Source organism: Rhinichthys klamathensis, unplaced genomic scaffold, assembly GCF_029890125.1.
Source record: "Rhinichthys klamathensis goyatoka isolate OS25496 unplaced genomic scaffold, OSU_Roscu_1.1 h1tg000004l_1, whole genome shotgun sequence".
In the NCBI taxonomy this organism is placed as follows: domain Eukaryota; kingdom Metazoa; phylum Chordata; class Actinopteri; order Cypriniformes; family Leuciscidae; genus Rhinichthys; species Rhinichthys klamathensis.
The window spans coordinates 2,905,946-2,930,007 of NW_026606557.1; the positions used below are offsets into that span (position 1 = coordinate 2,905,946).

The 24,062-nt window shown below is 38.9% G+C and overlaps 2 protein-coding genes across 2 annotated transcripts; both read right to left on the reverse strand.

Moving 5' to 3' along the window:
* Window positions 1–13,460: 13,460 nt before the first annotated feature.
* On the reverse strand, window positions 13,461–16,000 carry pvalb8 (parvalbumin 8). Its single transcript, XM_056253444.1, has 5 exons — window positions 15,845–16,000; window positions 15,092–15,156; window positions 14,726–14,858; window positions 14,271–14,380; window positions 13,461–13,754 (listed from the first exon to the last, which is right to left on the reverse strand). The coding sequence occupies exons 2-5, from the start codon at window positions 15,150–15,152 to the stop codon at window positions 13,729–13,731; spliced, it is 330 nt and encodes a 109-aa protein (XP_056109419.1). The 5' UTR covers window positions 15,153–15,156; window positions 15,845–16,000; the 3' UTR covers window positions 13,461–13,728.
* Window positions 16,001–21,244: 5,244 nt separating this feature from the next.
* Window positions 21,245–22,667, reverse strand: pvalb4 (parvalbumin 4). The gene is made up of 5 exons (XM_056251432.1): window positions 22,561–22,667; window positions 22,098–22,158; window positions 21,885–22,017; window positions 21,700–21,809; window positions 21,245–21,532 (listed from the first exon to the last, which is right to left on the reverse strand). Exons 2-5 carry the CDS (start codon window positions 22,150–22,152, stop codon window positions 21,507–21,509), a joined length of 324 nt encoding a protein of 107 aa, XP_056107407.1. The 5' UTR covers window positions 22,153–22,158; window positions 22,561–22,667; the 3' UTR covers window positions 21,245–21,506.
* Between the last annotated feature and the right edge of the window lie 1,395 nt (window positions 22,668–24,062).

Here is a 24,062-nt window from a genome sequence, read left to right on the forward strand (position 1 = left end):
TGAGGTTCATTCTCATGTTACACAGCACGTTTGAGCTTCAGCAAGAACCAATGAGGTTCATTCTCATGTTACGCATCACGTTTGAGCTTCAGCAAGAACCAATGAGGTTCATGCTTGTGTTACGCAGCACGTTTGAGCTTCCTCAAGAACCAATGAGGTTCATTCTTGTGTTACGCAGCACGTTTGAGCTTCTGCAAGAACCAATGAGGTTCATTCTCATGTTACACAGCACGTTTGAGCTTCAGCAAGAACCAATGAGGTTCATTCTCATGTTACGCATCACGTTTGAGCTTCAGCAAGAACCAATGAGGTTCATGCTTGTGTTACGCAGCACGTTTGAGCTTCCTCAAGAACCAATGAGGTTCATTCTCGTGTTACGCAGCACGTTTGAGCTTCAGCAAGAACCAATGAGGTTCATTCTCGTGTTACGCAGCACGTTTGAGCTTCCTCAAGAACCAATGAGGTTCATTCTTGTGTTACGCAGCACGTTTGAGCTTCAGCAAGAACCAATGAGGTTCATTCTCGTGTTACGCAGCACGTTTGAGCTTCCGCAAGAGGTTTGTTCTCGCGCTTTAAGTAGGTTCGGTTTAGCTTCTGTTTAGGTCCGTTGATGAATGTTTATATAATGAATGAATAAAAGCTTAAATTAAATCTGTTCATCATATAAAGCGATCGTGTCTCTTCAGAAAATTTGGACTAAACCGCTCAATTCACATGGATTAGTTTTACGATCTCTTTATGAACTTTTTAAAGTGTCAAAGTGGTAGTTGCACAGCTGTCAATGGAGAGAACAGAACTGGCTCAGATTTCATTAAAAAAAAAATGAATATGAACGAAAGTTTTACGGATTTGGATTGACATTAGGGTGAGCAATTAATGGCACGCTGTGTAAGCAGATAAAACCGGTCCCCTGTTCCCTGTTGGTTCATGGGAGCATCTCAAACACCACCATCTCACTGTCAGCAAACAGAGCGAGAGAGAGAGAGAGACATTTAATTAAAACTCACAATTGAGTTTGGTGTCCCGACAGCTTGTTACGCTTTAATAATTCACTGTCCGGTGAAGTCCTGGAGATGTGACGGGTATATGTTGTGTAGAACCCTGTTAGGTAATGAGAAGATCTGGTGGCCAACGGTCGAAACTGAGCCACAGCTGAAACCCAACAGTGACTCCTGTAATCATGCAGAAACTGGAGCGGAGAGGGGAAATGGATGCGAGAACGCCGGCGTTTCGTGTTGGGGTTTGACAGGGCCTGAAATCCACCGGCTAGCGGAGCGTCTCTGATAAACAACTCCTGGAGCGGGGACTGATCACATGTGTCAGGATAATGCAAAGTCTGGTAGTTTAGAAGGATAGTTCACCCAAAAAATTAAATTAGCTCATGATTTACTCACCCTGAAGTCATCCCAGGTGTATATGACATTCTTCTTTCAGACGAATACAACCAGAGTAATATTAAAAAATGTCCTGGCTCTTCCAAGCTTTATAATAGTAGTGAATGGCCGTTTCTGTTTTGAAGTCCATAAAAGCGCATCCATCCATGATAAAAGCGCATCCATCCATCCATCCATCCATCCATCCATCATAAAAGTGCATCTCTCCATGATAAAAGTGCATCTCTCCATGATAAAAGTGCATCTATCCATGATAAAAGTGCATCTATCCATGATAAAAGTGCATCTCTCCATGATAAAAGTGCATTTATCCATGATAAAAGTGCATCTATCCATGATAAAAGTGCATCTCTCCATGATAAAAGTGCATCTCTCCATGATAAAAGTGCATCTATCCATGATAAAAGTGCATTTATCCATGATAAAAGTGCATCTATCCATGATAAAAGTGCATCTCTCCATGATAAAAGTGCATCTCTCCATGATAAAAGTGCATCTATCCATCATAAAAGTGCATCTATCCATGATAAAAGCGCGTCTCTCCATGATAAAAGTGCTTCTCTCCATGATAAAAGTGCATCTATCCATGATAAAAGTGCATCTATCCATGATAAAAGTGCATCTATCCATGATAAAAGTGCATCTCTCCATGATAAAAGTGCATCTCTCCATGATAAAAGTGCATCTATCCATGATAAAAGTGCATCTCTCCATGATAAAAGTGCATCTCTCCATGATAAAAGTGCATCTATCCATCATAAAAGTGCATCTATCCATGATAAAAGCGCGTCTCTCCATGATAAAAGTGCTTCTCTCCATGATAAAAGTGCATCTATCCATGATAAAAGTGCATCTATCCATGATAAAAGCGCATCTATCCATGATAAAAGTGCATCTATCCATGATAAAAGTGCATCTCTCCATGATAAAAGTGCATCTCTCCATGATAAAAGTGCATCTATCCATGATAAAAGTGCATCTATCCATGATAAAAGTGCATCTCTCCATGATAAAAGTGCATCTATCATGATAAAAGTGCATCTCTCCATGATAAAAGTGCATCTCTCCATGATAAAAGTGCATCTATCCATGATAAAAGTGCTTCTCTCCATGATAAAAGTGCATCTCTCCATGATAAAAGTGCATCTCTCCATCATAAAAGTGCATCTATCCATGATAAAAGTGCATCTCTCCATCATAAAAGTGCATCTATCCATGATAAAAGTGCATCTATCCATGATAAAAGTGCATCTATCCATTATAAAAGTGCATCTATCCATGATAAAAGTGCATCTATCCATTATAAAAGTGCATCTATCCATGATAAAAGTGCATCTATCCATGATAAAAGTGCATCTCTCCATTATAAAAGTGCATCTATCCATTATAAAAGTGCATCCATCCGTGATAAAAGTGCTCCACACGGCTCTGGCGTGTTAATAAAGGCCTTCTGAAGTGAAGCGATGCTTTCGTGTAAGAAAAATATCCATATTTACAACTTTATCGACTAAAATAACTAGCCTCCAGCAGACGGGCGTACGCATCGATTTACAGTGAAAGAGTAACTCGTGACCCGACGCACAACGTAATGACGAACGCGGAAGCCCAGAGGATAGAGCAAAACAAAACACCAGTCACGAATTAGAAGTCTAAAACGACAATTTTTAAAGAGAAATGTCTGAGGAGCTTGAGTTTGTTATCCAGCCCTGTTTGTTTGAACCGCGAGAGGCGTCAAATCTTACGCTACTCCTACATCCTACGTCATACATCGTCAAGTGTTACTCTTTTGGCGTAAGTCGACTTGCGTACGGCCGTCTGGCGGAAACTAGTTATTTTAGTCGATAAAGTTTTATATATGGATATTTTTCTTACACGAATGCATCACTTCTCTTCAGAAGGCCTTTATTAACCCGCAGGAAGACGCGTGGAGCACTTTTATCATGGATGGATTCACTTTTATGCACTTAAAATCAGAAAGAGAGGGGCTGGAACACTGTTTAATATTGTCTGATACTGAATGGTTTAGTCACAGTTGCTGAATCGAACCGAACCCAATCTTACTGAATCTTCAAAATGTCATCAGTGCTGTGTGCATTTGGATGACTATATTTCCAACACAAGGTTTTTTATTATCAAATGAAGTGTTCCCAGACATTTGAATGGTCTTTTATTGCCAAATGAGGGATTCCTCAAAATTTGAATGCCTTAAGAACCTTGAATGGATAATCTGGAACAGCCACAACCCACAGGTCATGACACATGAGGCAAGCAAGAGGAAATATACAGCAAAAGAACGAACTTCTTGGCATATCTGAATCAATTTAGTAGTTTGTACAGAAAAAAAAAAACAGCTTTGGTCATTATTATGGATAATAAGTTATTAATGTGGAAGTTATTAATGTAATTAATATGGATTTCCGTAAAAAGTATTTTTAAGTGTACTTTTTTCCACAAGGGAAACATAAAGCACAAACACAAAACCTCATGACTCCAATGCTCGACATTGAATGAAAATGTATTGTAGTTTACATTTGTATTTAACGCAATTAGTTGAACTTGCGAACATTTTTCACACACTGGGACTAATATGTAATTTCATAATTACTTCTATTGTTTTTGAAATATGGTTCAAGTTACTGCTGAGTGAACAAGCATTTACGATCAACTAAAGTATACTTTAATGTCATTTCTATTGAAACTTGTATGTATTTCAATATATTTCTAATCACACATTTGTAATGATGAAACTTCAATTTAGTACATTTATGATATATTAAGTTTAATATTGAATAACAACACTACAGTTAAAATTATAATTATGCTTTACATGGGCTTTAGTATGATAGTCAGCACATTAAAACAAGTGCACTTATAAACATGATTTAAAATGTATTTTAAAGTAAACCTTTCAATTTGACATTATTACAAAGTGCACTTTTTAAGTTTGCATAAGTGTGTTAAGAAACAAAGTGTGCTCTCTTTAAGTGCACTTAAGTGTTAATAACCAATACCTACTAATGATATTTTTATTATTATTATTGCATGACATAACAAAAACAACATACACATACAGAGGATCACAATGTATTTAACTATTATCTATTACATTCATAATAGCATCAAAGGAAACAATAAAATACAAATAAAATAAAAATACAGGGGATAACTTACAAAACATCCCGAAAAGAAAAGTATTCTATAAATCCGGTTTTCTTTTTTATTTCTTGCATCTTTTAAGGCCTCAATATAATGCTTGAGTGCAATTTTAAATAATATAATGTTAGGTTTATTATTACTCCATTTCTGTTTGTGTATATGGACCTACTGATGACTATGCTGTTGTTTTCCCACTAAAATGATGTCACTTCCTAGTGGGTGATGTCATTAAGAAACTGCCTTTTCTTACTTTTTTCAAAGATTAACAGCATGGAATATGCAACTCAAAATTGAAATGATATTAAAACAATAATATCAAAGCAAAACATGCTTTGTTTAACATTAAATGGTCATTTTTCATGTTGTACAATTATTAGGCCATCCCCATGTCTGCTTAGTGATTAAATAAATCGTATCGTGATTTCCATATTTAAAAATGATGAATTAAGACTCCCCAGACAGCAACACAGTGCCGGCCCAGATCCGGCCCACATCTGGTACACGTTGAATCCACATTTACCAGATGTGGGCCGGATCCAGGCCGACGCTGCTGTCTGGGACGCGTAACATGACCTGCCTGAGAGGACTGACCCGTATCACAGCTGATGTCATTCTCAACCTTAGGCTGAGATTTCTCATAATGTATAAGTGTCAGTTTTGTAACCCTACGCAGAGGTTAAACAATAGCAGCTGACTCGCTGACCAGAAGCCCACGCTGCATAATGCACGAGGATCCAGCCAACCGCTCTCTTCCACAACACTTAAAACTTTGATGACGCTCGTGCTCTTTCAGGACTCGGGCGAGCCCAAATTGAATCGGATCTGAATAATAGCAGGTGATCCCCTTTATCCCAATCTGTAATTATTGTTTTCCATACTTCATACACCATCTAGCCGAAACAAACACCCTAGAGCTGACTAGCCGGTAACGCCGTGTTATCACGGAGGATGAGGTGCCCATTAAAGATTCAGAGACCTTTAATAAGTAAGACGACCCTGACACTTCTTCCTTGGTATGAGTTTTTGGTGACAATGAAGCGAGGCGCATCAATTATTGACCAGCGAGAGACACAGGCACAAGACGCTGGGATCTCCGGCCTTCATCCCACCAGACCAGTTAATCGCCACGGCAGGACAAAAGAAATTTGGCCGGCATTACTTATTTACTTCACTCTTTTGCTTGCCTTGATGAGACGCTCTCATCAAATCTTGCCGGGAAGCCCTGCTCGAGTTGCAGAGCGATAATCCCACCCATTCTTGCGGTTTCTTCGTGGCCCCCATGCATGACTGAGATGTCAAGTGTTCAGGCCACGTCTAATGAGAACATGCAGTCGATACTGTTCACCGTAGCTTCAGTTAATTACACGGGATTATCATTAAATGTGCATTATATCGCGCTGAACTGGTAGGTGCAGTCCTTCATTATTTATTAGATGCATTGGGATGGAGGTGAAAAGCTGGAGGACGCTTTAAAACATGGATTTGACATTTAGCCTATTTTTTTTTTTTTTTACCAGCTTGCTAATACCATATAGACCTTGATTAAAGTTGACTGCATATTTAATATAATATTAGGGACGCGTTTGTATCATGGGAGAATATCAAAAACTGTAAAGTGTTTAAGTAGATAGATGGCGTTTGGATAAATGTGCTTGGGATGCCAAAAGATAATATCTGAAGACAAATCTTAAAGTGCCCCTACTATGCTAATTTAAGGGTTGCATTTTCTCATACAATAGGTTTACATAAAAAAACACACACAAAAAAACACTATAATTTTCTCATAATATACATTGCACCATCACCTTTTTTTCTCACCAGTTTGTTGTGATTGGTCTACTCTGCTCTGATTGGTCAGATGACCTGGGGCACGTTCAAGTTCAAGGCCCTGTCCCAAATGGCGTACTTCATGCGGACTTTCGGTCTCGTGGACTTAAATTGCGCGTGCTCGCCGAGTCCGTAGGCCGTCCCATTTAGCATGTTAACGCTCTGAAGTGTGCTCAGCAGCGCCCCCTTTGTACCCTTGAAGCGGTCTTCCGCGAAGCCCGCGTAGATGCAGACTCCACGCACTTTAACTACCCAGGAATCCTTGCGAAAGGCCAATCAGACAACAGATGGGAGGAGATTTCGGTCACGGACAATTATTAACATGGCTGAGAAGAAAATATTTAAGCGTAATTATGATTACGGTTTTTATGACAAGTTTATACAAACATTATGATCATCGACCAGTGGTTGATGTCTCAAACATAGGCGAATAATAGCGAGCTGAATAATACGATCGAATTATGATTCATTAAATAAATAGAACAGACTGTCAGGGCTTTACTGAGTCATATGTAAACACAACAACAATAGGCAGCATATTTCCCCGAACCTGTAGCTCCTGTCCATAACAACAATCAGACCGTCTTCCTGTTTCCGGCGTGGTGATCGAGTCTGTCCCAAAAATACCTCTCAATGCGCCCTCGCGGACTCGCGCTAAGGGCCCTATAGGTCTGCACTACATGACGTCATCGAAGTGTGGACTCTGAGGAAGTCCACAAGTCCGGAGTGTGCCATTTGGGACAGGGCCCAAAACGGTGTGCAACAGGGTTTGAGATACGTTTTCTCTTGTTTGGTGGGCGTGTCAGAACTGCAGTCCAATCAGCAGCAACATGTATATAAAGCACGCCGTAATAAAGTAAACTCGCACAATGCGTTCAAGGAGTCACAAATGTGTTCGATGTAGCTCGGTATACGCAACAACTGAGGGTATTAGAAGACATGTTTGTCGTAAGTTTTATAGTAAAAATATAGGATATCAACATAATGATGTAGTTGTTTATATTTTTAGCTTCATTGCAAGTGTATGACATTTGGTATAGAAATAAACAATGGTAATTAAGTGCTTTTCCTAAAAATGAGAAAGAAAATACAGGGTATTAAAACAGTATGAACTACAAATAAAGTCAGTAGCCTATGTGAGGCTAAATAGATGTGTTTTAGTCTGAATTAGGTAAGATGTGCTTCCATTTCAGTTTCCAGAAATCCCTTCACTCGATTGGGATGTTCTCTTGTGTTCTGGGCGGCAAGTGCAGTAACTGTAACATCGGGCATATTTTGTAGTATTAAACACATATTTATATCGACTTCATCAGGCTCCGAAAATTCTTCACAAAGAACACAAAGATTGGCCTTCTCAGCTGCCATAGTTGCAACTCTTGCGTCATCAGAACAGTGTGTTCAACGCATCACCGTTTCTGTTTAAAAAACGTTGTGCAACGTTTTGTCGGGGCTGAACGCAGCCCATTGGTCTACTCTGCTCTGATTGGTCAGATGGCCCAGTCTGTTGTGATTGGTCTACTCTACTCTGATTGGTCAGGTGACCCAGTCTTTGTGATTGGTCTACTCTGATTGGTCAGATGACCCAGTCTGTTGTGATTGGTCTACTCTGCTCTGATTGGTCAGATGACCTAGTCTGTTGTGATTGGTCTACTCTGCTCTGATTGGTCAGATGACCTAGTCTGTTGTGATTGGTCTACTCTCCTCTGATTGGTCAGATGATCCAGTCTGTTGTGATTGGTCTACTCTACTCTGATTAGTCAGATGACCCAGTCAGTTGTGATTGGTCTACTCTGCTCTGATTAGTCAGATGACCCAGTCTGTTGTGATTGGTCTACTCTGCTCTGATTAGTCAGATGACCCAGTCTGTTGTGATTGGTCTACTCTGCTCTGATTGGTCAGATGACCCAGTCTGTTGTGATTGGTCTACTCTACTCTGATTGGTCAGGTGACCCAGTCTTTGTGATTGGTCTACTCTGCTCTGATTGGTCAGATGGCCCAGTCTGTTGTGATTGGTCTACTCTGATTGGTCAGATGACCCAGTCTGTTGTGATTGGTCTACTCTGCTCTGATTGGTCAGATGACCTAGTCTGTTGTGATTGGTCTACTCTGCTCTGATTGGTCAGATGACCTAGTCTGTTGTGATTGGTCTACTCTCCTCTGATTGGTCAGATGATCCAGTCTGTTGTGATTGGTCTACTCTACTCTGATTAGTCAGATGACCCAGTCTGTTGTGATTGGTCTACTCTGCTCTGATTGGTCAGATGACCTAGTCTGTTGTGATTGGTCTACTCTGCTCTGATTGGTCAGATGACCTAGTCTGTTGTGATTGGTCTACTCTCCTCTGATTGGTCAGATGATCCAGTCAGTTGTGATTGGTCTACTCTGCTCTGATTAGTCAGATGACCCAGTCTGTTGTGATTGGTCTACTCTGCTCTGATTAGTCAGATGACCCAGTCTGTTGTGATTGGTCTACTCTGCTCTGATTGGTCAGATGACCCAGTCTGTTGTGATTGGTCTACTGTGCTCTGATTAGTCAGATGACCTAGTCTGTTGTGATTGGTCTACTCTGCTCTGATTAGTCAGATGACCCAGTCTGTTGTGATTGGTCTACTCTGCTCTGATTGGTCAGATGACCCAGTCTGTTGTGATTGGTCTACTCTGCTCTGATTGGTTAGATGACCCAGTCTGTTGTGATTGGTCTACTCTACTCTGATTGGTCAGATGACCCAGTCTGTTGTGATTGGTCTACTCTTCTCTGATTGGTCAGATGACCCAGTCTGTTGTGATTGGTCTACTCTGCTCTGATTGGTCAGATGACCCAGTCTGTTGTGATTGGTCTACTCTACTCTGATTGGTCAGATGGCCCAGTCTGTTGTGATTGGTCTACTCTGCTCTGATTGGTCAGATGACCCAGTCTGTTGTGATTGGTCTACTCTGCTCTGATTGGTCAGATGACCCAGTCTGTTGTGATTGGTCTACTGCTTACACTGCGTGTCGGAAACCAAGCGGCCAACGCCATATCTGAATTTCAGCTCCAGATCATCATCAGCACACAGTACACAGTGATGCGAACAGTACCAAAGACGTTGGGTTTTCTGCATCCATTTGATCTTGAGTCCTCATCCTTTGGAAGTAAATGCAAACTGGTTTTGCTTTCACAGCACAGAAAACAGTGTCTTCTCGACATGTCAACAACACAAACCAAAGTCTCAGCTAAAACTACAGTGTTTAAGAGTCAAAGTAGACATTGTTTGCGAGCAGCCAATAAAGACCATAGGCTGGCAATATACACATTTGTTACAAACGTACCTAGGTTTGCTCAGGAAGTAAGACCGAATTACTGATGACTCGTTTCAGGCAGTTCTGCTTTTCCCTGCTTTTTTTGTTTATTTTATTTCTTTCTTCTTCTTTTTTTTTCTTTTTTTTCCCTGATAATGAATTATACTGAATCCACTTTGGGTCAATTGGCAGCAGCACAAAAATCAAACCCAGAATTTGAATGTAATGCAAGGGATTAAAAGTTGACCACCTGTAGGTGTATCAATTCTATTAAACATAATTTGATGTTGTAAGGTGAGAAAGCTGAGTAAGACTAATAACTAAAAAGCAAGAATGATGGCTAAACACATCACATGCAGTCTTGCGATTCAGATATTTGTGAAAACCATGCCTTTGCCTTAATTTGGCTTCTTCTTGTTCTTACTCTTCAGCTTAAGACTGTACAGTAATAATATTGCACTGTCACAACTGTCCTGCTCAACTGCCCTTGTCACATGATCCTATTCTACTGTCCAAAGAGTCAGCCTGGACCTGGCGTCTCCGATTTCCTTCCTGTTTACAAGTCATGGTTTCTGATCCTTTAGGGGTCATAGATCTATTGTATCCCTGAATAGTGGTATCCATGACTGTCCCAGCCCTGTATATCCCAGCAGTGCTGCATGCACCTCATTCACAGCTCTTACGTCTTTGTCAAGCTCATTAATATACACTTGACATTGTTTATTTATTTATGTCACTTTTTTCAGTTCATAAACATGGCAGGATTTTCTTTGACAATGGATTATGAAAATGTTCTAACTATTTCGACAAAAATTGCATTTAGGCAACGCCAATGGTTTTCTGCTCTGGATTTAATCTGGGATTTTTTAGGAGATGATTATCAGATAAATAATAAAATATCAAAACTGCAGCATTAAATGTTCAGGGAATATATTTTGAAACATTGGAAATGACTTTTTTTTTTGCGAAATTAAGTCCAAGCAGAAGCCTCAATCACATGCTTCAGCGGTGGGCGGGACAAACACACAATCGGTAATGCCATTGGCTGAACGCACATATGGTGATTAATATTCATGAGCCTGCCTGACATTAACCTGACAGGAACTGAGCTGCCGCTGACAATATGCAATCTACCTGAGGGAAAATGTGAACAAAAAGAGAAGCCATCTCAGACTTTTGTAAGTTAATGTTGTAAAAGCATAGATGCAATTTTTAATATGTTCTTAATATTCTGAAACCTAAAATTACAAATGGGACACACTATGTTTCCTGATTTTGCTGAGTTAGACCAACATATTTTGTTGATCCTGGAACAACATTCCTCTCCGAAAAATGTGCCTGTGCATTTTATAGTTCCCATACATAATTAATTAACTGATATAATATGCATTGCCAACATATTTCAACTTCAAAAACTGCTTTAAAACATATACTGATAATCATCATCATAATAATAAGGGGTTGTAAAATAAAAGGCCTTGATGGTTTAAAATGCATCAAACTGTCCCTTTAAACTGTAGTGGAGCAGCTGAGCCTAAATTGAGAAGAGATCCACATTTTGGTGGAATGGGATGTATGATATTGAGATTCACAATGCAAATCATGTTATTAATGTCTCTCAACACAATGTTCAATAATATAGAGACAACCATATTTGGTTGATCATTAATCAGAGTGCCTAACCAGAATTTAACAATATTTGTTTACTGTAAAACGCTATCATTGGAATTTTACTCTGAAATCAATGGAGACCATTCTGTCATGACACACACATTTACAGAGAAAAACACAACTTTGAAGTGTTAGAACAGGAAATGACATAACCTACAGCGAATGTGTAGTACATTATTTTATTGTAATGATTGCTGTTACTGTTTTTGGTGAGATCCTGGCGATACCAGCCAGCGCGGGCCTGAAGCAGCAGAGCGCTGTGTGCTAATGTCAGGGTGTGGCGTGTCTGGTGGTCAACATGCTCGCTCTAATTCTAGGTCCTGTTGTGTAATTCTCTGCTATTAAAGTCTACAGTGAGCTGACTGTTTGGAAAACATGCATTTGTGTAGTAAATCCATTGATACACTGGGGTTGAATTACAGTGTATATGGAGCCAGAATTCTCCACCGACATCCTGACTGAGAGCAACCGGAAAAACGTCCAGAACAACTCACTAAACGTGGGTTAGAGGCCATCTATCTATCTATCTATCTATCTATCTATCTATCTATCTATCTATCTATCTATCTATCTATCTATCTATCTATCTATCTATCTATCTATCTATCTATCTATCTATCTATCTATCTATCTATCTATCTATCTATCTATCTATCTATCTATCTATCTAACTATCTATCTAACTATCTATCTGTCCACATCCATCCATCCATCCACATATCTATCTATCTATCTATCTATCTATCTATCTATCTATCTATCTATCTATCTATCTATCTATCTATCTATCTATCTATCTGTCTATCTGTCTATCTATCTATCTATCTATCTATCTATCTATCTATCTATCTATCTATCTATCTATCTAGCCACATCCATCCATCCATTCACATATCTATCTATCTACCTATCTATCTATCTATCTATCTATCTATCTATCTATCTATCTATCTATCTATCTATCTATCTATCTATCTATCTATCTATCTATCTATCTATCTAGCCACATCCATCCATCCATTCACATATCTATCTATCTATCTATCTATCTATCTATCTATCTATCTATCTATCTATCTATCTATCTATCTATCTATCTATCTATCTATCTATCTATCTATCTATCTATCTATCTATCTATCTATCTATCTATCCATCCATCCACATATCCATCCATCCATCCATCCATCCATCCATCCACCCATTTATCCATCCACCCATTTATCCATCCATCCATCCATCCATCCATCCATCCATCCATCCATCCATCCATCCATCCATCCATCCATCCATCCATCCATCCATCCATCCATCCATCCATCCATCCATCCATCCATCCATCCATCCATCCATCCATCCATCCATCCATCCGTCCGTCTGTCTGTCCATCTATCTATAGATTTATGCCACAGGCAAAACTGTGCACGCTAACTCTAAGATGATTGACAGCAGCCATAGTTCTCCTAATAATATTTGCTCACACATTGTCTCTGTGCATTGCGTGCTCAAACTGAATGACTCACTTTATGTGCTCTAGCAGCTAGCTAAGGTAAACACCTAAATTATCAAGCTTTTAGGATTACTTTTGTTGGCATATCATTTTACAACACATTTTATTTCAGCAGTAATAAATTCATTGTTTTAGTTCATTTATCATAAATGTAAAAATATTATTATAATTCTTGTAGCTATTATTAACTCATTATTTTTAATTTCACTACATTTTATTTATATATTCATTACATTGAATTAATGATTTATATAATTTTATTAATACACTGCAATCTTGCATCATCTATCCATATCTGTATCTTGCGATCAGAAATGTGAGTGACTCTTTGTGTATGAGGAGTTTTACATATTATTTTTCGGCACCTTTATGTTTTATTTCTAGCGAACATTTACCATAGGTCATTTACAGTAACTGACACTTTTTTCCAAAGTGAATCCCATCAGTAGCAACATGTTATCACTCATACTGTAATTGTAAAGTTTTATTTTCTGAAGACATTCATCAAACCTCACTGTCTCATTGGGATAGGTGTTATTCCAGGTCTATTGTTCACCTCTTCAATATTTCATAACAGTAATGAAAATAACACAGACAACATTTTAAAGATTTTGATCCGTTTATTTATTTATTTATTTATTTATTTATTCACTTAAATAGTTTTCAGGTAGTTTTACATTTGGTCAATGCCCATGTGCGCCCCTCTACATATTCAAAAATCAAATAAAACCTCTGGAGTGTGTACAGTATACATCTGCATGTGTGTGGACTCTATTGACCGGGGTGGTGTCCCGGGCCGGGAGTAAAAAGAGTCCTGTGTATGGAGTGGCGAGGCTGCTGAACTAAAATGAAATCTGAGTACAAGAGAGGGGTGAGATGTGTACTGATCATTCAGGACAGAACCATCGCCTGGAATTCTGCAAGAGATCAGAGAAACATTTTCATTGACGTGGGACGTAAACCTGCAGATGCTTCAATAAAACAATTTACAGCAGTTATCATAACTCTCTGAATAGTTTAAGCATTTTATTGAATGTGGCAGTGTTCATGTATTTGCTGTGAAATAGACATACATAGATCGTGTAGCTGATATAGGCAGGTGGAGCTGGGGAGGTGGAGGGGTTCAGCAACACTGATCTAGGATATTTGAATGTTGAGCAAGCAATCTCATTGGCTGCAGGATCAGCCAATCAGCTTGTGCCATGTGATAATGATGTGGTAGATTGGACCGATCAGCCTGCGCCCTCTAAAGTTTTACGACTTACCTATACATATCCCACTAAGCATGATTTGGATATTAAAATTGCAACTAACTTTACATAGATGTGAGGTGACAGCTATTCAAATCATGTCAGAAGAATAGCAATCAAATTAAAACTGACTTGCTATTTATTCAGTTAATTGCGAAAGATGGAAATAAAAGCCATAATCACCATCTACTCCGATCTTGCCATCGCTGTCATCGTCGGCTGCTGCTAGGAAAGCCTTGGTCTCCTTATCGGTCAGCACACGAGCACCAGCTGAGAACCGCTGCAAGAAAAACCTGGAGAAAAAGAAAAAAAAAAGAGAGTCGGCTCATGTCCCACATCAGATAATCCCGCTGCCTCGGGAGGCAATACTCTAAATATTGGTAGCTAGAGACAGGGTGCAAAAAAGCAGCTGGAGGATAAAGTGTCTAGCTTAATTCAAAGGCTGAATGCATAAAAACAGACTGTCCTCGGGCAACGTAATCCCTTTCTGTTTATGAACACTTGGAAAGCCCAGGAAAGGCTAAAGTCTGTTGTTAGGGTTGATTCTGCACATATGCCGTTATTAAGTCAAACATCCTAAAAGTTCTTTCATGTTGAAAGAATCAACGTGGCTTTAAATGCGTGTAAAACTCGTGTACTTGAGTTCCTCCTCCTCGATGAATCCACTGGCGTCGTTGTCCAAGATGTTAAAGACATTCTTCACTTCCTGAGGGCTTTTCTTTGTCAGACCGCACAGCTGGAAGAACTTTTTGGGGGTGAATGAGTCTGGAGCTGGAAAAGCAACAACGGAATAACCGATTAAAACACACGTGAAACCTGACACTGGCATTTATGGTAAGGCGCAGCAGAATTGGACTGGGGTGAAATGGATTCGCGCTAAGATCAAAAACATTGCTTGAGGTAAATGAAGTAAAGACTTCAGAAATGAATGCAAATACAGGTTCAATTTCTAATGTGCGGATGAGACACAAACATGCTGAGACAGGAGAGACGGCGGATCCTACCTTGACAGTCCTTGAGCGCACTGTCGATGGCATCAGCGGAAAGAACAGATGACAGTGACATGGTCCTGAAGAAGAAATAATTCACTTATTTTCATATCTCTTCACACTGTAAAAAGTGTTCACTTAGGCTACTTAAAAAAAAGCCTTAAAATGATTAAGACAGTAAACTTAATGCTCAATCAAAAAAATTAAGTTGTCAAGTTCAACTTAATTTTTTTCAGTTAAGCATTACTCATTTCTTTTAAGTAAGTGAACTGAACACTTTTTACAGTGGTACAAAAACCTTTGAATACACAAATCAGCCTGGACTAGATTCAAATAAGTCTCGCCTAGATTAAAACGAAAAAGATGGTCAGCCTGAAACGTTGTTGAGCTAAATGCTTTCCATCAAAATAAATAAATAATCGACTAAAGATACAGGATGACACAACCTCAGCAAAGCATTTTACGTGCTCCTTTTTCCCCCCTTAAATATGTTCTAATGCAATCAAATAAAACCTCTATATGCATGCATTTTCAATGCAATTATTATTACATATAAATCCAATAAAAAGAAAAGAGTAAATGCATGCATTTGAATGCACTTCATTAATGCAATTTTCTTTAAAAAATAAAATAAAAACTGTAGCCTAAATGCATGCTGTTTTAATATAAACCTTGCACACTCATGCAGGTGAAGTTTCCAGCTGAAGCAGCGAACAATATGCCGCCCCACAAAAAAAGAGCTCGGCGTGGTAAAGCTGGGACTCTTACCTCGGTGAAGTTCTCCTGGCAGGTGATTCAACAGAAGTAAGGCTGAGTGGTGACTGCGGGTCGGTCCAGGTGCGATTTATATAGGTCTGAATGCAGTGACAATGGCTAATTCTTGAGTTACCAGTCTGTGGATCAAATTCGAACTGCCAGGCCCTAGCTCAAATTACTTACCTAACTAATTAACCTGTACTATTTATATCTGTTTGACTGTGTGTGTGTGTGGGCCAGCCCTTAGACATCTGTGTGACGCCCTTGTAAAAGGCAAATTAAGTAATAAATGCTTTGCTGTCTACCTGCTCATCACGTCCCTCCCATCCTATATCATAATACAGGCATCACACTCGTTCACCCCTGTCATGCACATCCGATCCTCCTCTCAGGTTGGTCAGCTCCCTCGTTCCCCGCTGCTTTACATGAGGTCATTCCGAATTCCTCATTATAATATTACATAAACACTTTTATATTGCATTGCTGTGGGGAGGGGGACAAATTCCGGGGATGCTCGAAAGCCATCTTTCTTTGATGTTAGCTTTAATTTATCACTTTCCAGATGTCTATTAATTTATAAATCCCATAATCTGCAATGGATTTTTTTTTTTTTTTTGCCATAATCTGCTCCATATTGTCTTTCTGAACAGATGGGAGCATATAATCCACTGCTCACCAGATGCAAAACTAATTCATAGGTATAGCTGTGGACACACACACACAGAGAGAGAGTTTATCCTTCTCATTTCACCCTCCATAGGCAGACAAACAGCGAGCTGTCATTTTTCCTCTGCTGATTCAGGGATTCAAGGTCACCTTTTGACCAGCGCCCAGCAGAACACTGTAATCAATGTTTAAAACGCACCTGCTAGACGCATATATTATGTAAGAGGGTGCAATATGTCCTCAAGTGCAGGAAAAGAAAAAGGAAAGACACTGCTCGCTTAACTTTTTGTCACCAAACCCGCATGTTTCAATTAAATCGAGGTACTGTTTCCATCGGAGCGATGGAGTTACAGACAGCGCATCCTTCATACGCGTGTAACAGATACAGTGGCCATTATTGGTATTGACTTTCCTAGTTATCTCATGATTTAATGGTCATGAACATAAAATGTATTGGTTTAATTTGTTTCAATGACAGATTGTGCAGTTGAATCATGTGCATTATAGCTTTAAGTAGAAATTTTGGGGTCAGAAAGATTTTTTTTTTTTTTAAAGAAAGTAATACTTTTATTCAGCAAGGATGCATTTATTTAATAGATCAAAGGTGACAGTAAAGACATTTATAATGTTACGAAATATGTCTGTTTCAAATAAATGATGTTATTTTGCACTTTCTGTTCATCAAAAAGAATCCTGACAAAAAAAGATCATGGTTTCCACAGAGACATTAAGCTGCATAAACTGTTAAAAATGTATAAGAATAATAAGAAATGTTTCTTGAACATCAAATCATCATATTATAATGGTTTCTGCAGGATCATGTGACACTGAAGACTAGAGTAATGCTGCTTTACTAGACTAAAAATTACATTATAAAATGTATTCAAATAGAAAACATATATTGTAACAATATTTCACAAAATAATATTATTTGACTCTCTTTTTGATCAAATAAATACAGCCTTGTTAAGCATAAGATACTTTAAAAAACATTAAAAAATCTGACTGAAAGTTTTGAATGGTATTTATGTTTGTTTGAACAGGTAAATGCTGTCATTTTTGATCAATGCAGGGGTGCCCAACCCTGCTCCTGCCGATCGACTGTCCTGCACTGTTTATCTCCAACACCCTTATTAAACACACCTGCCTTTAATTTTCAAGTGAGCCTGAAGATCTTAATTGGTTGCTTCAGGTGTGTTTGATTAGGGTTGGAGATGAACTGTACAGGACAGTCGATCGGCAGGAGCAGGGTTGGGCACACATCCTTGCCAAATAAAAGTATGAATTATATATGGCAAGTTTAAATTTGTTTTTATTGAACAATTTTAATGCATCTATTATTATTAAAATTATTATTACTACTATAGCAAATAAGTCCATTTGCAGTCAGCACATCTGCTAGTGTCAGCATCTATAAGCATTTACATTGACCGTCATGTTTGAGCGCATCATCACAAGAGACTGCGTTACTTCATGCTTGCCTGCCTATTGAGTTGCAGGGCGCACATGGCCCATTTAAATGCATTAGGTGGAGGTGTTTGCTGTGACAAGCTTTGGGACAGTCCATGCGTGGGATGGGATAACCCGGCGTGATGCCGCACGGAGAAACCCAAGACCCTGGAGCTGACAAGGACACCGGATACAGAGGTGCCGCTTACCCAGAAACACTGATGTCATGGGCCATGATGATACCTCATATCCTATACGGTTACTAAGCAATCCTTTTATTTATTAATTTACGTTTGCTTATATTCTCTGCAGGCATTAAGCTACACTACGCTTACTGGCCTCTACTAAGGTGTCTGTTTTGGCAACACTCCGCTGGGATTAAGTACGTCTTTAAGTGGTACGATATGCTAGTTACCCTCTGACTCTGACTAGAGGCTAACTAGCGGCTAACTAGCATATCGTGCCACTTTTAGCCTCTACTCTCTCTCTCAAAAGCAAAAAAAAAGCAAAATTGTGTACCTTTATTTAGTGGTACAACAGCAGCATTTAAGGGACATATTTTGTACCGTATCTAACTCTAAAAGGTGCATATAGTAACTTAATAATAATAAAAATAATATAAAATTTATTTTATATAACGCTTTTAAAGCGGGTTCCCAAGGCACTTTACACAATAAAACAGACATAACAATACAAAGCTTAAGAACAGACAGGAATACAAAATAATTAAGACCATAAAGAAAAAGCTAATAAAAAAAAAATATGCCTATACTAATACTAATTTTGCACACATTGCAATTTGTTAAGTGTGGTTTTAGGAACGCCAACAAGAAGTGCATCACAGTAGTCAATGCCGGAACAAAATAAAATATTGATAAGCCTTTCAGTCACAGGAAAAGATGACATAGGGCGAAAAAGTTATTCTTAACAGTATATTGCAAGTGTGGGTCAAAAGACAAACCTCCTGATGAGAGCCAATAAGCATTTTCACTATTAAGACACAAAAAGTTTTGGGTCATCCATGTTTTTATCTCATAAATGCAATGTGAGAGAAAAGAAACATCCACATTTTGACCTGGCAAATCTGAGTATCATCTGCATGGAAGGGATAATTAACCCTGAGTGATCTTAAGAACAATCCGAGAGGAAATACTATATATAAATTCAGAAAAAAGTAAGGGGCCTAAAATCAAACCCTGTTGGACACCAGTAGGGACAGAGCCAATCTCAGACCTGAAACCATTCAAACAAACTGCCGGCGATCAGAGAGATATGATCTAACCCAGGTTAAAACAGTCTCAGAAACACCCAAGACAGTTTCAAGTCTGTTGAGTGGTTGACAGTATTAAAAGATCAAGAAGGATAAGGATGGAGAACGAACCAGAATCTGAAGCTATTAACAGATCATTGGTTAATAGCTGAGCTGTGACCAGAGCTGTCTCTGTACTATAAAGTTGTCAAAAACCAGACTGAAGGTGCTCGAACAGATCATTAAGATCATTGTAGCTTTCCTGTAGCTCAAACAGCAGATCGTTGGCGCTTGCAACGCCAAGGTCATGGGTTCGATTCCCTGGGAAAGCAAGAACTGATAAGAATGTAAATGTGTACCTTGAAATGCAATGTAAGTCGCTTGATAAAAGAGTCTGCCAAACGTATAAAATGTAAATCAAAAGTAAGGTGATTGTGTAGCTGCAAAGCCACAATGCGTTATACATTTTTTTATGCCAGAAATGGAAAGTTTGATATGGGGCGATAATTATTTAAACTGTCTAAATCAACATTATGCTTTTTTTGGAACTGTAACTTAGAGAAGGAATATATGCACTACTATTAAGACGAAACCACTAGCTTTTTACATAAATATTGTACATCAGGATTGCCAGGTCTGCGTAACAAAACTAGCCCAATGGCCAATCAAAAGTAGCCCAACTATAAAAACTCAAAATATGCCATTCCCACATCTAAAATACATATTTTAGAGTCACTGCAAATTGAAAACCAATAGTGATCATAAACGCAGCTCAAGTGCACCAGTGGCCCTGCTTTGCAAAGCTTAACATCTAGAACAGTTTTATCCCTGTGGTTAAAATCAAGTTTTTAATGTTGTTTATGTGTCTATTTGGTGTTTTTGATATGCTTTAAGACACACCATGTGCAAAGTCATAAGTCGACAGCATTGCTGAGTATTTTCTCCTTAAAACTGCAGTGAACCAAAGACAGTCTTAAAAACACGGTTTGAAATCGCTGGTGTTTCTGACGTCACAAACTACCTTGTAACCAATCAGGCCGACGTGTGATCGTCAACCAGTGGATCTCTGAGCTGGTGTGAGTGAGTGGAGGCGGGGCTCATTTGCATATTCATAGAACCGTGTATACTAAATGAGGCAAGGGTGTAGAGTTACATTCCAGCTATTTTAAGGGATTAAGACGTTTTTTTTTCAAGGAAAAAACGTTTCAATATGTAATTTTAGTGATCAAAGGGGAATTGTATTAAAATGATTGACTACAGGTGGGACTTTAAAATATTTCAATACAAGCATTTCAGTCATATTTAATTCATGCAATGTCAAACCTTTAACCCCTGGGTATCAACCCGCAATTTTTTTTCTGACAGTCAGTGTATAAAAAAAAAAAAAAAAAAGAATAATTAGCTACTTATACATTTTTAAAAAGTAAGTAAACATGTGTGCAATATAATGTTTACAATAAGCAATTCATTGTGTCCGGTGTGTGCACTTTCAAAGGAGTTTGAGATGCTTTTCCTACTCATTAACACATTGTAAAGTAATGCCATCTAGTGGACCATTTAACCCAAAACATCACTGTAAAGAAAATGCTGCCTTAAATTCTTGTAAGTCATTTCAACTTACAGTTGAATCTTGTATAACTTCTAAAAATGGTGCTTAACTTATTTTGATGAGTTAAAGCAATCTAATACATATGTTGTCATAACTTATTGATCATACAATTGTGTTGATTTATTGTTGATTTATTTGAACAGGTAAACATTGGCTTGTTAGTGAGTAATTTTCACCTTTGTAATAGTTTCTTAAGTATGAGTCTACAATAAAAAATGCATGTGATCAACCAAACAAACCGGAAATATAATAAATAAGCCATTGATAATAATAATAATATATAAAATCATAGTGTATGGCAGTGATCCCATAGATAAACCTAGCAAATATGTGTATTTTTCATTTTATTTCATGGAAATGTGATTAATATAAACTCTCTCCATACAGCTATCTAGAGTGAAAAGCAGATTTGCAACAAGAAATGAAAAGAAGTCTAGGCTATATTGTAAAAGAATATTTATTCTTTTCTTGTCGTCCGTTCCCGTAAAAGTGCATCAGATTTTACAGTAAGCAAAATTCATATTTAAGACAGGAGACACAACCGCTACATTCAACGGTCATCGTTTTGACAGTGTGCTGCATGGGAGGAAACTTCTCATAAGCATCATGAGTATAAAAATTATTTATAGTAGGATGAAAATGGGAGGTCTTGGGCAAAGTTGTTCCTTCAGAGCTAAAGGTGTTGTTGGTCAGAGGCAATTTTATGCCTTAACCAAGGCAGCGAACTCTGTCGGAAAGAAACAAACAAGCACGTTAAACGTTCAGTCGTGGTTTTCAATCAAATATAATGCATTTTGATATTCTTAGAGCACTTTGAAGCACATTGGGATTGTACTAGAGGTTCCAAGACCGTGTGGAAAGTGTGAAGCCGGCTTAATCTTAAAGGTGACTGACCATCAATCCCGATCTTGCCGTCACCGTCAGCGTCTCCAGCCTTTAGGAAAATCTTGGTCTCTCCGTCAGTCAGTGCCCTGGCACCAGCCTTGAAGTTCTGCAGGAACAGTCTGCCAGCACACGGTTCAGTTTATCAGTACATTCAAGATGCAAGTATTTCTTTATGAGCTCAAAGCTGCTCTTACTTGAGTTCCTCCTCCTCAATGAAGCCACTCTTGTCCTGGTCGATGATTTCAAAAGCCTTCTTGACATCATCGGCGGACTTGGCTGACATGCCGACCTTGGCGAAGAAAGCCTTGTGGTTGAAGGAGTCAGCAGCTGTGTGAGAAATATGGGAAAGAGGTCAATAAATACCCGCGTTTAATGTGTCGAAGATCTGGCGGCTCACGCTGTCTCACCCTTGCATGCCTCCAGTGCTGCAGCGATGTCAGCTTCCTTCAGGCCGAATGCCATCTTTAGCTGAATGATACATAAAACAACATTAAAACATGAAACGCGTGTCGTCACACAGCTGCCCGAAAGCTCGGGTGTGTTTAGTCCAGTCAGTTTGCCTCACATTTGACAGATTACTCAATATAATATAACTTCATATCTGAACATGTATAACATTTCAAGCCATGATTTCATTTTCAACCCATGCAAATCCAGCGAAAAGGGAAACGTGGCTTTGAGTTACGAGGATGTTAAATCCCAAAGGGTCCTTGAGGTCCTCTTAAAATAAGCCAGCATTGCAAACAATCCCACAGCCGATTGAGATGATGAGAAAATTTAGGATGCAAACTTTTCCGTTTCTGCTCCGAAAACAAATCTGGAAGAACCAGTCCTTTTTTTTTTTTCTCCGTAGATAAACTGCAAACTCACCTCTTTTGTCTTTTGGTGCTGAAGGTAGTTTCAGAAGACTCGAGCTGTGAACTGCAGTGGTCTCCGGGCCCCTGATCTCCCCCTTATATACCTTCAGCCACTCCAAATAGGAATCATAATGTAATAGACACCCGCTGGCTGAGGGGGGCGGCTCGACATGCGCCCACCAGACACGCCGTACTATATTTATCCTCAAAAGTGAAGATGCTTAAAAGGTGCGTTTGAAAAAAAAGTCCATCATATACTTGCATGCTAATAATACACGCTGCTGATAGTGCATTGACATATTCCTATGGACACTCGCTCATGGGGTTTGGAAAGAGTATATGAAGGGAAGCTTGCGGGACGCTTTTCAGAGGGACATTTCTGTTTGTGTTCAGGGTATGGACTCTGCTGCGGTTGATTTTGCTTGTATTTCGTGTAAAGTGGTTCGTTTAGTGATAATTTTGCATGTTGTTGTTTGTGTGTGCATATGTTGCTTGTGTTGGATTTTGCCACATTAAACACGTTGTCTGAATTTGTCCTGGTTTTCTTCTGTACCCAAACAGACCAAAAAGAAAATGTAATATTTTAGTTTTGGGTAACTCCAGGATATACTAGTCCGTTATGTTACCTTGACTTACTTTTTCTCCATTTGACATATGGCAAACTTGAATTTACTATAATATATAGTTTATACACTGAGGAAACTAATTTAGTGTAGACAATTTTCACTCAGAAATTGCAAGCAAATTTCACAATTACTTTCAAAGAAATTGCAAGTAACACCATTGATTTGAATGTGAAATTCTGAGGTAGAAAAACTGATAAAAAAAGTGATCTTTCTTTTATTTATGGCTACATCTTTCCCCCATTAAAATTATTACAGCTTTGCCTGTTCTTTTTAGTGTATGTAGGTCTACACTGTACAGTATGAAGTGTGTTAATTCGCCCCTGACAGTTGCATACAGCGTTCAAACAGCAGAGAGCAGCAGTGCTCATCCTGGCTGATGATGGCTCTCTTTCACAGGTCAGAAACCCTTCTGCTTGTTCTACACCGTCGAAAGCTGAACTGTAATAACTGAATTTCGTTTTACATTAGAACTTAAGGCTAACGCCGTGTTTACACCGTCGTTCCATTTCTGACGTAGGCAGAGAAGTAGCGCGAGCTCGTTCCTCGTGTGAGAAGTAGCGCGAGCGCTTGAAGTAGCCTATACGTCAGAAATAGAACGAAACACCATCGTCTGGAATTTATCGTGATTCGTCGCGTCACAACGGCGATGATTAAAATGGGTTCTACTTGCTTTTGTCGCATTGTTTTTGTCCGGTGTAGAAACGGTGTAAATTCTAAATTCTCTATAGCTGTGGTGTCTAAACTCGGTCCCAGAGAGCCTCTGTCCTGCAGAGTTTAGCTCAAACCATGATCGAAATCACCTTTATGCAATTGTCTAGTTACTCTGAAGACTTTGAATAGCTCTCTGTGTGTTTGATTAGGGTTTGAACTAAACTCTGCAGGGACCAGA

Bases quoted from the DNA above. Each gene is read 5' to 3' on its own strand.
- pvalb8 (XM_056253444.1), bottom strand. From the start codon at position 15,152: ATGTCACTGTCATCTGTTCTTTCCGCTGATGCCATCGACAGTGCGCTC. The intron at 14,381-14,725 runs GTACACGAGTTT...CTTTTTCTCCAG, and splicing joins ATCGAGGAGGAGGAACTCAA to GTTTTTCTTGCAGCGGTTCT. The intron at 13,755-14,270 runs GTGATTATGGCT...GATCTCTTGCAG, and splicing joins TGGCAAGATCGGAGTAGATG to AATTCCAGGCGATGGTTCTG.
- pvalb4 (XM_056251432.1), bottom strand. From the start codon at position 22,152: ATGGCATTCGGCCTGAAGGAAGCTGACATCGCTGCAGCACTGGAGGCA. The intron at 21,810-21,884 runs GTAAGAGCAGCT...GTGTGCTGGCAG, and splicing joins ATTGAGGAGGAGGAACTCAA to ACTGTTCCTGCAGAACTTCA. The intron at 21,533-21,699 runs GTCAGTCACCTT...TCTTTCCGACAG, and splicing joins CGGCAAGATCGGGATTGATG to AGTTCGCTGCCTTGGTTAAG.